The 17235-nt window shown below is 37.4% G+C and overlaps 1 protein-coding gene across 1 annotated transcript in view; it reads left to right on the top strand.

Moving 5' to 3' along the window:
• Positions 1-15238: 15238 nt before the first annotated feature.
• sema3e (sema domain, immunoglobulin domain (Ig), short basic domain, secreted, (semaphorin) 3E) overlaps positions 15239-17235 on the top strand; it is a 44409-nt gene continuing 42412 nt past the window's right edge. The window contains exon 1 of the mRNA XM_053500433.1: positions 15239-15811. Within this exon, the coding sequence (XP_053356408.1) occupies positions 15703-15811 (109 nt within the window). The 5' untranslated portion in view covers positions 15239-15702. The remainder of the gene's footprint in view (positions 15812-17235) is intronic.

Below are 17235 nucleotides of genomic sequence, written 5' to 3'. Positions count from 1 at the left end.
CTTCCTCCAGAGGCCTGTACAGACTTTTTTGGACAGAACAACATGTGACAGCAGAGGATAATTCCACTTGATGCAAAAGCATGATGATGACTTTGGACTGCACTGATACAAACCATTGGAATACAAACTGCTGGCTACTTCACAATGGCTTTTGACTGCATCTGCTCCAATGGTTTTAGGACATCATCTGCCAAGAACAGTTTCGTGACCAAGGTAACATCAACACTGTGGATTTTGTGCTAACTAAAACACATTTTCTTTTATACAGTTTTATAAGTAGGACATTTGTGTGCCATATGGTCAAATGTGCAATTGTATAAAAGGAAATGTGTTTGATGTTACCTTGCTTACTGTACATATCTGTTATAGAATGGATTTATTTGTGATTGCACTATCTGCTGTTGCACCCAAATAATCACCGGAATGTTTTCCTTTTTGATTTTGGTTCCTCTCAAGGTAACTTCCTCATGCGATCTTAGCTTAGAGTTTTAGCTTGTCACCATTACATCATACTCCAGGATTCCTGAAGGACTTTTATGACTTCAATTTTTGCCAAGTTTCTTGCTATCATTTTCAGCCTAGTTCCTGTATCTTTGTAGATATTTTTTCTTGTTTCCACACAATGCCACACTGCTGATGCTGAATGCTGAGTGGTTGGAAAAGACAAGAGGGGAAATGAGGTTGCTGCTGAGGTTGTTACATAAACAACCAATTTTTTTTATTGTATTTTTAGGCACTTTACAGGCTGATTTAGTAAAATAATAGTTTCCATTTCATTAATTCAACCTTTATTACTAAATTTAATTTAGTGTAAAGGAATAAAGGTTGGCTCAAGACTTTTACACAATGCTGTATATTGGACAGACTCTGACCTTGAAATCTGCACAGTCACTTGCACAGTCACAGTAGATTCGGTTTTGAGCACTACAGTGTGTCATTTAAATTTTTTTTATTTTATTTTTAGTTTATTAAAAATATGACTGAGTTTCTTAAAACAATGACTTAATCCCTGCAGCAATGTTTGTTTCGCATTAAATATTTACAGAGAACATTGAAACGGAGCTGCAATTAAGTCACTAAAATAACACACACTCATTACACACTTTGTTTGTGTTGTATTTCGAAAGCATGTTTTTAAAGCATCTCACAACCCTTAATTTCTATGTGTCAAGCTCAGTTCAGTTTACCCTGAGACCCTCTGATTATCTTTGAGATTAGAATTTACAAACTATTAAGGGGAATTAGCACATGCACAGATAAATCCCATTTACATAAAGACATTAACAATTGTTTCTTTACCCTTAACACACCCACTGATAATGCACAATTTAGTTTTCCTAAATCATATTTCTGGTTGTAACATCACAAACAAAATGTGTTCAAGAGTTCTGAGTCAAATCCAGTGTTCTCCCAGACTCAGACACACCACATAGATATTTTTGTTCTGACATATGTGTTGCTTTGTCATTCTTACAACCCCTTTAGGTACCTGACTATGTAGAAAAGTGATTATACAGGACAGGTGGGAATTTATGCTAGTTAATAAGCCACATAACATCCATCTGTACAAGTGATGGGGCTCTAGCGTGATATAATAGCCAGATAACTCAAATCGCTAGAGTTGTGTACACTAGGTTCCTCTAAACCATTTTGCCATATGTACCTCTTTCTCATCTGTATTCATCATCACGCTAATGCCTATATACTGTACATAAACACACTTTACTGATTATTTTTTTATAAAGCATGCTAGAAGCACTTTATCAAACTAATACATGAACCAATATATACTGTATAATCTTGATTCATTCTGTAATTGTTATATATTGTTTTATAATACCTTATTAAAACAAAGGGTTTCCATGATGGTTCTTATATAAAGGATTCTATTTTAATGTCTACTAAGAAGATTCCTTCAAAGGGATCAAGACAATTTTCCTCTCAAAAACAGTTTTTGGTTATCTGAACGTCTCCTAAATTCCGTAAATCTTTGGAGAATATGGTGCAACAAGATTATACAGGTAAATTTATTTTAAAAAGTAGTTTACTATGGTATATTATTTTCATATAATGGTTTATACTATTATACAGTATACTACATGGCAGACCTCAGTCCAGAGCACCACTGTAAGGTAACAAGGGTTGTTAGAGCAAACGTAAAATACCTGAACGGAGAGCCTGGTATGATATAGCAACCAGAGTCCTTTTACAATCATTTACAGCTCAGCCATGTGCAAATGAGGATTCACAAAAAAGAAGAATTAATTTGTGAAAATAGTTTTTTGCATTCCATTTCCAAATACAAGGAAATATACATGTGAACCAACGATCAAAGTGTTCTCGTGTTTAATGTCGTTACTAAAAATTCCCAATAAATATTATTGAAATGCTATTTTAAATTTGTATTGCTTATTTATATAGACTTAGAATTACTGCATACAGATATGAATTCTAACACAAACATGAAATTCGGATCTCAGTTTGAAGAACATTTTATTGACCAGACCCTCAAAAATACATTTTAATTCAGTACCTCTGATTTACACAATATCCAAATACTCTTTACTACTACTCTTACTAACAAGGTGTGACATTTTTTTTACAACTTAATATACTGTACCCCTACCTGTTCAGACATTAGTTCATTTCATTATAATAAGGACTTTTTGAAAACCAAAACACCACATACTGTATATACACCACAATAAGGTCTTCTGTCAAAAAAATAAACAACCACTGCTTTTCATTCATTCATTTATCTTCTGCAATCACTCCATCCAGATCAAAATCAGAGTGGAACTGTAGTCTGTCTGAGGAGCACTAGGCATTAAGTAAGAGTATATCGGTCCATCCAAAAGTACCATGTATACAGTACATACACAGTCACAAGGAAGAAATTTAGTATAGCCAATCCACCAATGTGCTTTTTTTAGGAAACTGAAACACCCAAGGGAAAGCCACACAGACAGTGTAAGAAAATGAAAACTGACATGCATACAGTAGCCCAAGGTCAGACTCAAGCCTGGGACCTTGAAGCTGGAAGGTTGTAAAGTTACATACTGTGCCATCATGCCAGCAGCATTATCTCTCCGTCAGCAAAAAACACAATATGTGTAATTATAGTACACACACAATATGGAATCTATTGATGATAAAGGTATTTTTTTCATGTTCTTTCTCAGTTGCATTGGTTTCTGGTGTCTAGGTTCGGGTTTATTTTGAAGAGGCGCTTTCTAAATAAAATATATTATTATTAGTAGCAGTACTGTAGTAGTCGTAGTCATAGTAGTAGTATTGAATACATTTTGGTTGGTTTTTAGTCATATTAGTTTTATCTCAGATTTAAAAATAAAACTGCAAACAAAAAGTACAACATAACAAAGGGAAAAAAACTTGATCATTACAGTAAATAGAAGTGTATTAATAATATAATAACTTACCACAATAATGTACTATTGTCATGTCAGTGCCATATTCAGTGCTGAATTCTGCTTCCCAGGACACCTAGCAGCCTGCAAACATGCCTGCCACTCAACCTAACGCACACACACTGAGTCACCTGAATTCTAATACACACCTGCTTTCAATCATCCCCACACTCACATTATATAAATAGACAATGGGCATTCAGCCTGAAGTGTATTCTTTCCTGATTTACCTCTCTTGTTTACCTTGCTATTCTGGTGTTAAATTTGTTTTGCTACCTTGATTCATAATTTCTGGTTTTGTTTATTGTGTGTGGTTTGCTAATTCCCTGAATATTTCTCTCTTTCTGACGTTGGGTTTACTTCATTTAATTGTTTTCCAGTTTTAAATAAATTTCACTTGCACATTTGCACACTTCAGCTGTCTTCCAATTACATTTTGTCCCAGATTCTTTCTTTTAGGCTCAAACCTTCTGTCTTCTGTTATCTATTTTACATTCAGATTCATATATATTTAATTTGAATGTGAATCCATTTTAAAACTTAGCTTGTAGAGTATGCTGTTGAAATGTTAAGGCAGTAAGTTTTGCAGCAGAAGACGAGGCGCCTCTGAGAAGTAGTGGTTAGCACTGTAGCCTCGTACCTCCAGGGCTGAGGGTTTGAGTCCTGTCTTCAGATCTGTATACATGGGGTTTGCATTTTTATCTCCATGCTCTGGATACTCAGGTTTCCTTGATGTTTCCAAGTCTCGAGTTCTTTGATGGATTGGTACCCTGTCTTTTTTTATAACACTTTGTGCCCCAAGATAAGATGTTGGATTATGGAATGGAAGGTCCCAGGTTCAAGCCCAACCCGTGCCAAGTTGCCCCTGCTGGACCCTTGAGCAAGGCCCTTAACTCCCAACTCCTCAGATGTATAATGACATAAAATGTAAGTTATTCTGGATAAGGGTGTTGGCTAAATGCCATAAATATAGTGTTTTTAATGTGTAAAAAGCAGCCTTTGCGAGGAATTGTTGAAACAAGTGCCTGCAAAGTAAGTAATTAAATATATTTAAGAACGAAGCAGGCTCCTACGATCTTCTCTAAATGCTTTGGACTGTTAACAGTTTAATGTTCTCAATTGTATTTTTCCCCGTTGTGTGATTCTGTACAGTACTGTATAAGACCTTAAATGTTCCCCAAAAGAAAAGAATACTGTATATTAAAGCAAGGTGAGCAGACTGAAACATGGCTAAACATTTTATAAGAGACCTTATAGCTTGACACTGGAAAAAAAAAAAAAGCTTAATGTCATACTGTATGTATTAACGACTAAATTTGGACAAACCAACAAAACAATTTAACCTGCCAAAACTTCACGAAGTTCAGTTTCCCGTCTCCTTCTGGTCCAGTTCAGGTTAATGGCACCATATTCTAAGCTTAAGTCTAATTATATACGACAGATTGCAAACACTTATGTGCCACTCTGCTCCCACTTTCTAATGACCTGTCACTTCATGAAGTCATATTCCAGCATGGTCCAAGGTCTGCTAATGTGCACAGCTATTTTCGTTTCAGTGATTCAGTGAGGGAGGCAGAAAGTCTTTATGCAAGCGGCTGACAGTTTCAGTTCTGTGGTCACATACATGCAATGATAGAAGTTCAAAATTATCCCACATGGACTCTTCATGACAACTGGAATTTTCTGCCAAATGGTTCAAGACTTGGTATGTGGTCTGAGGTCATCATGGTAAAACTACAAAGAGTAACATTTGGCAGCAAGCAAGCACTTAAAAATGGGCATGAAGTTACTCCATTGTTAAGTAACCAGTCCCCCCCCCACAAAGTTTTATTAAAGATACAGTAAGTGCAAAGAACTATAGAAAAGCATTCTATTAAAAAGAGGGTTCTAAGGAGCTTTGTATAATCAAGGGTACTGCAGGTACTAAACAAGTTTCTCATTGTAATATCTCCAGAAATAGTAAGTGCATAAAGTTAGATAAGTTTAGAAAAGTGTCTTAGTGGTATCACTATTAGATTACACCTCCAGGGTTGGGGGTTCGATTATTTCCTCTGCTTGGAGTGCATGAAGTTTGCATGTTCTTTAGGTGCTTTCGTGTTTCCTCTGAATGTTTTGGTTTCCTCCGTACCAAATACTGTACATGGCGTGTACTGAAGGATGACTTGTGTCTCCAAATTACCTGTAGTGTCTAAATAGGTGTGTGTTTGCTCATGCCCTTAAATAGGTTGGCACCTCTTTTAGGGTGTTCCCCACCTTGTACTGTTTTTTTCCCTGGTATTGCCTCCAGGTCTCCTGTAACTCCACACAGGATATTATACATGATGGGGGTTCAGATCCCTCAAAATATACAGTAAAAATATATTTACTGAATTACATAAATAAATAATGAAAAAATTTGGAAGCATTATGTTTGAGCAATACTATTAAAGCATTGCAAGTCTAGAGGGATGTGTATAGTCTGCATCTATTTTGTCCTTCAAGCCTAATTTAATTTATGTTGATGGATAAACTGCTCTATTAAAGATAGCAACAGGGTTTGGGCTGGACTCCAGTCCAGGATATTCCAAGCCATTTCAAGTAATTGACTATTATGTCCTCTCTCTATATTGACCATTACTGTTCTGTTGAAATCCAAACCACTTTCCTGCACTCAAAATCCTTGTTCAAGGTTAAAAACAAATGAATATGTTCTGCTTACAGAATCAATCTGTGTGTGTGCAGAAAATTTAATTGCATAAACCGAAGCATTCTTTAAATTTAGTTTTAATCTTAAAAGATTGTTTGTTGTTTATTGTATTGTGTTTGTTGTCAGAACTGTATTTGCATCAGTCTCATGAATTAAAAAATAAAGTAAAACATCAGCAGGGGTCACACTTTAAAATTTTTATACAAAAATAACACTAAGGCTGGTTCAGCTTGCTTGCCGTTGTATCATAGTTGGTTATTGTATCATTCTGCCAACTACCATTTGGCAGTCATCGCTTTAATCTTTTTAGGATGGCACTCATTTGGAAAGGCAGCCCTGTTATTAACTCCATAGTGCTGAAAAAGCCAATTTTTAATATGCTTTGTCAGCAGAACATTAAGCATAGCTGCTGATTGCAATCCTTTCATGTCATTAATATACACTTCCACGGCCAAGTTTCTGTTCTCCTCTGGCACACTGCGGGCTTTTCTTAATAAGAATTCCTAATAAGAAATATTAAGAGATGGCTGAGTCATTTTAATCTGTAAACCAAGGTAAGGACATAGGTCACTGCTTGCTTTAATCAGTCCTCATCAGAGGAATGTTCGGAAAAGGTGTGATCGATTTCTTTACCATGTTCTCCAGCTGCTTTTTGGACAACCACTCTGCAGGTCACCAATAGAGATTTCAGCATTCATGTGTGTGTGTGTGTGTGTGTGTCAGTGTGTATGTACGTGCATGTTGGACATTCTTTTAACCCCTCAGGGTCGAGAAAAAACTCCCTTAAGTTGAGAGCTTGATATTTGTGTGTGCACTGATGCATGAGTGAACGCAAACACACCTGGATTCACTGTCAGACGTGCACACACTCACACATAATGCACATGCGCACATTGACCATGCATATAAAAATGACAACGCATAAGACAGATCCTGTATGGCGTTATTTAATTCATTAGAACTGCAGGGTATTAGGGACGGATATGGTGCACATAGAAATAAGACAAAGAACAGGAATCATGCATTAACAGAAAGTATGATAACACAAAAGACAGCTTATGGCTCTAGGAAGTGTCAGGTTTAGTCTAACATTCTGGAAGTGGAAGAACATATTAAATCATGTTGAGATGTTAGGACTTGAATGCTACAGTAATTGCAAGAACATAGACGTATAAATGTTAAACACAGGAGCAAATGACATGATCCTTGAGGCACCCATTACATAATTCCCATTCAGTAGGCAATAATGACCTTTTAATTTTGTTTGTGGGCTTTTTCACTGTAATTAAATGGAATATTACAGTAAAAAGTTAATAAGAGGTCTCTGGAACGCTCAACTCAATGCTTAAACTCCCTTTTAGTGTCGAATCTTTTATAGTAAAAAGGAGGCGTTTTTCAAATTGATGATTTTACAAATTGATCAACAGCACTCATAAAATGTGCTCCCAGGCATAAAATCATTTAAAGAGAGGTAACACAACAAAAACAATCAGACTTTCTGAATAACCCGTCCATCCTGTCACAACATGTGGTTTCGTTCAGGTTATCAGCAGACATTGTAAAAGATAGCATGTGTTTGAAATATGAGAAGGCGGAAACAAAAGATGATTGATTGTAAGTGTTTTAAATTAGACATTTATCAGATACTCAGCACATCTGGCTTAAAGTATATAACAGATCCGAACTTAAAGGCAATATTAGTAGACTCATTCAGAGATACAGGCTGACGGATACACCATGCACTCATGCTCACAATGAGATCTGGATCATTGTGTTACAGAAAAAGGTGCTTAGAAGAAGAAAAGAAGTACTAGGAGAACAACATGTTGATGTACTAGGTGCCAGGTGTGGCTGGTAAAAAAAATGGCAAGACTATGCTCTCTTATGTTTCAAAAATAAAAAAAGACAGTAATGCAAAGTTTCGGTTCTTTTTTATGCATTGACAACAGGTAATTCCCTCTTAACAAATGCCTTAAGGTGTAAGGATCAGGTTGACTTCTTTCCAAAACTTGACTGGAAACTTACATTTCTTTTTGGTGTTTAATGAACTTTTTACCCTTAAAAATGCCCTAAAGGCAGATTTACTATGGTCACATTAAAATTACGCAAATAGTCCAAATGGAAAACTTTTGACATTTCATGGCATAACGGCATGAAGACAGTAGGGCATGATGAATCACAAACCCCGATTGCAGATCGCTACCTGTTTTTACATGTTATATTTTGCACATCATTCTTATAATGCTATCGAAGAAACCTTGCGAATTTAACCATTACTCAATCTTAATGCCTTCTTTGAGGATCTTTGCCCTACACTAATCATCAGAACTCACTATCATTTTCTGAAGACATTTAAAGCTCTTCTCTGTTCTATAAATCATGCCTGTAGGACTAAATAAAACACTTTCTAAAGATCTGCTCTATCCTTCATCTATAGCTCAGCAATCGTATACCACCAGTTCCTCGGCTTGGCCAAGAAATACACATATCTCAGTTACGGTAAGTCAATGTTTTTGCATGGGGCTGTGATGTGATGGTTATCTCAGCAGCCATATGGACCACTTATCACACATTTTAGCAACAGTATCTCATTGATTAAAAAGTGTTGAGGTTTAGACTCAAGAGTTTGAGCCTGATCAATGGCATTTAAATGGAAATCGGCTCCGCAAAGCAGCCTGGAGCAGCTAACAATCTCTTCATTCAAATCATCTGGGCATATGAGAGTCGCCTCGGTCAAATAGGATTTAGTTGAAACCATTGCTCTTGTTAATCTCTCTTCCTCTTCTGCCGTCCTACTGAATGAGGCTTTGTTTCTAACACAGGGTGGAAAGTTGCACTCAATTTTGACTGAAGTGTAGTCTGGAGGCAGTGCACAGGAGGCCCTTAAATCGCTCTGCCTGGTCAGACTTGGCATGAAAATGGATGGTACAATGAATCAGCCCTGATAATTAACTTCACCAATGTTTAACGTGAACTGCTACAGTAACATGAGTGCTACATGTAATTATTATGTTGAATTTAATTTAGATTTGTTAATATTGATGACCATTCTCATTACTGGACCCACTCGTCCACCCCCCTCAGGCGTAAACATGTCCACCTCACATGCTGGACCTGAACAAGCCAAACAAACAGCTAACATCTGTACAACTCAATAAACACTGCCTGTGTGGTGGGTATGTGCACACTATGAACAGGGCCATATGACAGACAGCTGAGTAAACTGGAGGTGTGCGCCGTACTGAGCGGGCAGAAAGCCGAGAAGCAGTCCATCAGAGAATGAACAGTGCTTTTGTTGAGAGTGCAGGGCTGGAGACATCACAGCAGAGCCCCCCTCTCACTTCAGCCATCTCCACTCCCCGAGACCTCATCATGAATTGTGCGTTTCTCTCAGCCAGCTTCCTCTTCCTAATGCTGTGGTCTGGGCTTCTCAGGCTACCAAGGATGTTTTCATAGCATTAACATGAAAGAAAATATTTTCACTACTATACAGGAGCTTGAAAGGACCCGCACTAGACAAAGCAAATTTATACAAATCAGAGATATTAACACTGAATTTTATATATATATATATATATATATATATATATATATATATATATATATATTTTATCCAGACCAACATGTGCATGGATGATAAATTGGGACTGTCTGTCCTGAATGTCTAAGGAAAGTTGAAGGACAGAGAGAAAAAGACATTCTGAAATGATTGATGGGTAATGAAAGACTATATAGTGACAGGGCACAGACCTGGTGTTGGCATTACACTGGGACATTTTACAATTCATGTATTACATATTTTTTGTAAAAATGAACAATTTGAACTGTGAACTGTTTTATTTAACACATGTAAATCTTGAAATCTGGCCACCATCAATAAATCTCACCCACACTGACTGACAGGTTACAGTCAAGATTGGATTATTCTGTACAGTTGTTCACTTGTTTAAACAAACAAACAAACAAACAAATAAATAAATACAATACAGTAGGATGAGAAGGATATTAGTTATTAAAGACCCCAGATGCCAATACTTTAGAGTAAGTACAATGATTAAGCACTGTGCGAAAGTCTCAACCACCCCTCATTTTTTTATATTTCGCTTCCTTGGTTCTAAAAAGTCAGACATTCTTGTATTTTTGTAATGCAATCTTAAGGAATAGTTCTCCTGGGTTTCTGAAGGACATTTTTGGATCTAATTTTTGCCAAGTTTTTGGCTCTTGTTCTGTTGACCAGAATGTTTTTTGTTTGTTAAGCCTCACAGTGAATCATTCAATGCTTTGAATCGTTCAAGCATAAAACCATCTAACTTTGGGCATGAGAAACAGATACAGATGATAAGAGACGATCAGGCCTGTGATTCGTATAGTAGTGATGCTAAATGCGGAGTGGTTGGAACAGACAAGAGGGGAAATGAGGTTGCTGCTAAGGTTGTCGCATAAACAAGAATTTTTTTTTATTTTATTGTATACGTATGTAGGCGATTTTCAGCCTGAAAAATAAAAAGAATTGTTACTATTTATTTAATTTGGTCTCACACACCCGCTTATTCTCTATAGCACTTATCCTATGCAGGGTCACTAAAGGCCTGGGTACACACTGGACAGTGTGCCAATCTGTTGTTGGGCACAAGCATGCACACACTCACTGTGGGTAATTTTGATGTGCCAGTAGTCTAACCACACACACAGGCCTGAGGAGGAATCAAACCCACAACCCTGGAGCTGAAAGGGCACATTGCTAACCCCTATTCCACCATGCTGCCTTAACATAATCTGCATAATTTTATTTAATTTAATTTAAAGAAACTAGAGGTGGCTTCAGACTTTTGCACAGTACTGTACAACATGCAAAATTTCAACTTCAATTGGAAAAGCCTCTTTAATATTCTAAATATAGTTATAGGTGCTGTAAAAAGTAAATGTTATATTCTTATGCGGAAAATACTGTCACGTGCACATATAATTAAAAAAGCACAAGCAAAATGGTCCGTGTAAACTTTTTGTCTGAAAAAAAAGTCATAATGTTGAAGTAGTTTTAAAAAACTTTTGTATAAGGTTTAATTAAAAAAAATATCTTTTATATATATATATATATATATATATATATATATATATATATATATATATATATATATATATATATATATGTAAAATTCCCATAATCCCACCATCACATACATATATATGTGGGATTATGGGAATTTTTTACATCTTTTCAACTGAAGCAAAAAACTACCAAAAATAAGAAACCACAGACTGCTTGCTTAAATATGAAAGAAGCGAATCCTGCACTTTAATGCCAAATAAGATAAAAGAAAGGGAATCTTAACAAAAACAGACACTTAGTCCAAAATGATTGGACGTCTAATCTTCAGGAATGGAAACCACGCTGGTTCCATTCTCTTTCACATGTAAGGTATGTTTTTAATCAGTACAATATAACAGATGCATGAAATTACATTGAACTTCAAAGCATGTTGATTTAAAATTTATTCTTGAAATTATATACAACTCAAACTCAAAGTCTCATGTGGCTAAAACAAATACTTTGTCCATTTTGCAGCTTCTACACATTACAGAGGCTGGATCGAATGGTGACATGTCTGATTGGTAAAAGCCGAAACAGAAATGCGCTCATGTTTTCCTTAGCTCTTGCACACCTTTTCATCTCATCTGTGTCTCGCTCGCTGTGTGTCGATCTTCCAGCTGTAGATTGTAGGGTGCCTGTGCGTAGGATCACTGTTATTAGTGGAGAGGGGTAATGAAGGGTTAGGGGAGCAGACATCCTGCAGATGGGGATTAGATTGCATTTGGCCTATTGAAGTAGTTTAAACACAGATATAACAGCCATTAAACCATCAAAATAATTTTTTTTAAAGATATATAGAACATCCACATGCATGCTGGGGAGACTTTATAAGTTATGCTGATCTTGTTCCAATTATGCCAAATGTACCTAATATCAGCTCAGAAAATAAAAACTTTTTTTTTTACCAGAATTAAATTTTTTTTGTTGTATCCTTAACAAAGTGTTCAAAATCTGGTTGTAAGACAAGCAAATAATCTAAATTATGTTTATTTGATAAATGGTGTATGAAGGTTTAATATAATAAAATAGTAGCAAAACGTTTAGACCCGGTAGCTGTGTCTTCATTCATAACTATTAACTATGAAGTTAATCAGCCCTATAGCATTACAATGCAAAACATTGTGCCAAATGTTGTGTAGGTGTCCTGGGCTGATCTGATCTCTTGGGGCAAGACTCCACAAGAGCTCTGAGGGTGATCTGTGGTGTTTGGCACGAGGACATTGTGAATGGATCCTTTGGGTGCTGTTGGGGGGGATGTGGTGTTTTCATGGATTGGACTTGTTTGTGCAGCGCATCCTATGGGTACTCGATTGGATGGGGTTGGAAATATTTAGCTCTTTGCCCACCAGACCCTGTTCATGACAGACTGGGTGTTTTCTATCTGATGCTTTTCTGTCCTCTCCAGCATTCATTATTTTTAATATTTTTATTTATTTATTCATTTTTGGTGTTTTGTGCTGTTTGGCCCTGGGCTGGCCTTCGCTCCTCACGGGCATGGGTAAGATTTGAGTGCCCATTTTCCTGGTGCATAGTTATCAATGTTAATGTGTTAATGTTATGTGGTGTTAAAGTTTGGCTGATCAGTGCGTGATCAAAAGTTACAAGCGTATATGCTTTTTGAACATCCTGTTCCAGATTAAGATCCCCTATGCTGTTCTCCAGTCTACTGGAAAGGCTTTACACCAGATTATGTAGTGTGGCAGTGGAGATTGTTGTATTTGTTCAGCCATAAGAGCATTAATGTGGTAAGACAGTGATGTTGGATGGGAAGACCTGGTGCATAATCAGCCTCCAAATTCATCCTGATGGCGGTCAGTAGGAGGGTTCTGTGCAGACGACTCGAGTTCTTTGCTTTAACCTTAGCAATCCATGTACAGCCAGTTACTGTACACTATTCTTGGATTATTGTTTGTTTGTTTATTTGCACAAACATTAATCACCCTAGCAAGGTGAGTTAAACTATTACCAGAATTATACCCAGCATGTAAAATTTTTATATTTATAATATTTATTTCTAAATATTTTTTTCTAAATTAGAGGTGTCCCTTGGCATTACCTCCACTTGATGTAAGAGAGAGAAAGAGTTGTATGTAGGTTACACAAAGCTGTGGAGGATTACAGGTGTAGAAAATGAGTGATCGTTTTGCTTTTCCGCGGAGGACAGATGCAGGGGTCTGGATCCTTTTGTCCTTCAGTCTAGTATAAACATTCTTTGGACTGATGGGATCTTTTACCTACAGAGGCAGGTTACAGAGACGATTGGTTATGTGTCTCTGAATGTTTATACATGTTTGAGAGCATGTCTGGGGTTTACAGACCACAGACATACTGTATAACCAGTAGTGCATTTATGAGGAGCAGAGAAAAGCCACATACAGTATACAGTATATTCAATATACCCCATACAGGATATATTTTTTACATTTTCAATTTAAAAGCAAGTTAATAAACCATTATTTTGAGTTATTAATTTTCTGGGGAAGAATGAAGTCTGGACCAACTGGAAAATCTTGGAACACAATTTTAAGGATATTTAAAGGGCATGAGACATGACATCAGTTCCACAGGCAAAGCACATCAGCCAGGTTACTAACTGAATTACCTCAAGACCATATCAGACAATCTCAATAACAATCCAATGTCATCACTTAACAACTGGCGCAGTAGTGTTCTGTCACCATGGCTCACTGAAAAATGTAACAATTGAAGGAAGGCGGAGAGGAGAAGTGGAGAAGAGAGGGAAGAAGGGGAGAAGGGGGGAGGAGATGACAAGAGAATTGTGTGTGTATATATATATATATAAAGTACAAACTTATTATACTTACTAATATGACTAGTTTACTCCAAACACAAAAAAGATGTGAAATTATAATCCAGTAAAGTAAGACTAAACAAGACAAAATGAAACGGGACACGTTAAGAAAAGATGGTCTTAAAAATATAAATACTGTATAGTCAAAGAGAAATAATATGAATCATACAATATCCAGAACAAATATAAACCTATTAAAAAGATTTTCACTTAATATAATTTTTTTGTGAGCTGGTATTCCCAAGATACTGTCTGTGTGTTTTCATGTGTGTGTGTGTGTGTGTGTGTGTGTGTGTGTGGATGTGTGTGTGTGTGTGTGTGTGTGTGTTAGTAGATTGATATTAAATCCAAGCTGACCTTCTGTCCTGTATTTCTGCAGTAGATGAGTATCACTGCAATACTGCCAGAAAGAACCAGGTATTCACGATAATAAAATTAATCTAAAAGTAGTTTAGAGGAAAGAAGAGAAGAGAGGAGAAACTACTCAGTCTAATGAATATGGCATTGAGTAGCATAACAACAAGCACAGTGCCAGATGGAAGAGATGACTCTTTATGTGACCTCAGTCCACCAGGGAACAGAAACCCTACAGTGCTGAAAGTTTGTTTGGGAAGGATCGGCCCTTGAGCAGCAACACATTACTTTTAAGTGTTAGTGCCCTGATGGAGCATCAAGTGAAAGAGCGTTTTAGCAGTTCCACAATGGAATCCAGGTTCACACAAAGGCTATGGTGTTAAAGATGTTCTTTTCTTTGATTGGGTAGCAAAAGATGACATGCTTTCTTTCTCTCTGTACTGTTCAGAAAAATACCAGGGAACTGGGTGGCAATGCTTGACTTTCTAGAAGTGGGTACAGAGTGGAAAGTATTAGCACTGTAGAACAGAAAGCATGGCAAGGAAAATTACACATAAGAGGAACAGGTGACACATGAAGTATGGGTGAGGAGAGAAAAACGGCAGCTTAGAGAGCCTGACGGAATAGAGAGACAGAGCAAGAAAGGTGGAGGAGGGAGTGAGGGAAGAGAGAAAAAGAGAGAGAGAGAAAGAGAGAGAGAGAGAGAGAGAGAGAGAGAGGGCTTGGCTAGAGTCCATGTTAGCAGCAGGGGAGTGGAGCAGTCAGTAGGGGAGGATCACTGAGTGGCACGTGGAGAGGCAGTATTTCACCGAGCTGGAATAGATAGAGAGCTGCGGAGGAGGAGAGAGAGAGAGAGATAGAGAGAGAGAGAAGGTGGAGGCAAAAGACAAGCCTTCTTCTTCTTCTTAGTAAAACAAGAGCGCAGTACACCTCGAGCACTCCAAAACCAGCACAGCCCTTGACTGACACACACTCGTGCGTGCACACCCACACCCAGCACGTTTGAGGTTGTGGAATGCGCCTGCTGTGGTGGAGACTGACAGGGCAGGCAGCCAGCGTTGAGTCACAGCACTGCGCTTTCTATAGAAGAATACCGGCTGCGCCCTGGAAACACATGCAGAAAGCTTTGCACATTGAAAACAAACCCTGAATGCTACGGATGAAACACAGATACTTCCACACCCGAGGATTAATAAGTGATGCACCAGTGACTGCATGCAAACAGAAGCCCGGGCTATCATCTCTGCACTGGATGATGATGCTCCTTGTCCTGGATCCTAGGCACTGAGGGACATTTTAACTGGATTGTGTGTACGGCGTGAGTGTCAGGATGGCGGCAGGATGGATCTGGACACTGGTATTGTGTGTGGCACTGTGGAGAGAGACTTCTGTACATGGAGCAAAGAACAACTATCCGAGATTACGTCTGTCCCATAAAGGTAAGAAGGCAACAGGTGCATGAAGGAATATATAATTGTGAATAGATATATTCTAATAAATATGAACTTACATTAACTTCAACTGTTAATTTCTAGATAGATCTAATGATTTGAGTGAGTGAGTTGGTTTCAATGCACAGATTTAGCTCTTCTTTAGGCTGAGCAGATTAACAAGGTGCATAATTGACATGGCTTTTCTAACATCCTGTCATTCCACATTACTCAGATAATCCCTCATTCAATTAGAGTGAACTATGCCTGAGAACTGAACGAGCTCTATTAATTAAAAGGTTAACCACAATTTAGATAGTAATACTTTGTGGTTCTCCAGATCTCTTGTACGTCATTGCTTACAGTATATAGTATTTGTGCTTTGTTGCATCGCCTTAAACTTGCTTGATATTTTTAGGAGTTTCATATAGGCCAAAATATAGTGCATGCCATTGATATAAGATATATAGTATGGAGACTGATTTGTCTGACTTGACCCTTATGAAATATGATGGTTTACTTGTTCATTTTAAATCTAATAATACGATTAAAAGCTATGCTAATAACCACAGGAACTTTTTCAACTTCTTAGATACCTTAACAGTTTGTTTTACATTCCTTAGGTCTTTAATGCCCAGTATACAATAAGTTTTACTTTATTAAATCAAAAGGAAATAATACCTATAATAGTGGTGGTAAAATGTCTACAATAAATGTTTATTAATCATATGCACATCCTGTTGATTATGTAACTGTAAACACTGTGGTCTCGAACCTCCAGGCCACTTTTGGTCTGTGTGCGGGAAGTTTCCTTCCACAGTCCAAAGATTAGGCTAATTAGTTTTTCCAAATTGCCCATAGCATGTGAATAAGGCTGTTCCCTGTGATGGATTGGTAGATGTACCCCGCCTCGTGCCCTCGAGTCCCCTAGGATAGGCACCAGGCCTCACCAGACTCTGTGCAAGACAAGCAGTATAAAGAATACATGAGTGAGGATACAGTAATGTATGTACAGTACATGAAAGTCAAAATGTGCCATAAACAGGTATCAGGGTGTACTATGGCCTTAATATTACTCCTAACTTCCATTTTACAAAACCTAACCCAATGAATATTTCATACATGATAATACTTTGCTCTTTGGGGAATATTTCTTAATTAAATGGTCACTTTCTTTGACTCCTCTTTGACTCCCTCTAAAAAAGTTAAGTTCTGTCCTTTGTTTGTTTTTGTCCTTGTTTTTGCTTTTTGCCATGGTGGTTAAGTTTCTACAATGTGGCGTTCCTTAAACTCTGGAGGTTCAGTGACAGAGCATCAGCCACTCACTTTGCCATGCTGGTGTCTATCTTCTGTGTTTATGGTAGAAGATGAGGGCACTCTTTGTAGATACAGGTAGCTTCATAACCTATCATTAGGGAATCCTCTGTGTGTAT

Source organism: Clarias gariepinus, chromosome 7, assembly GCF_024256425.1.
Source record: "Clarias gariepinus isolate MV-2021 ecotype Netherlands chromosome 7, CGAR_prim_01v2, whole genome shotgun sequence".
NCBI classification, from domain to species: domain Eukaryota; kingdom Metazoa; phylum Chordata; class Actinopteri; order Siluriformes; family Clariidae; genus Clarias; species Clarias gariepinus.
The sequence above is the reverse complement of the archived record's forward strand: the minus strand, read 5'-3'. Positions and strand labels throughout refer to the sequence as shown.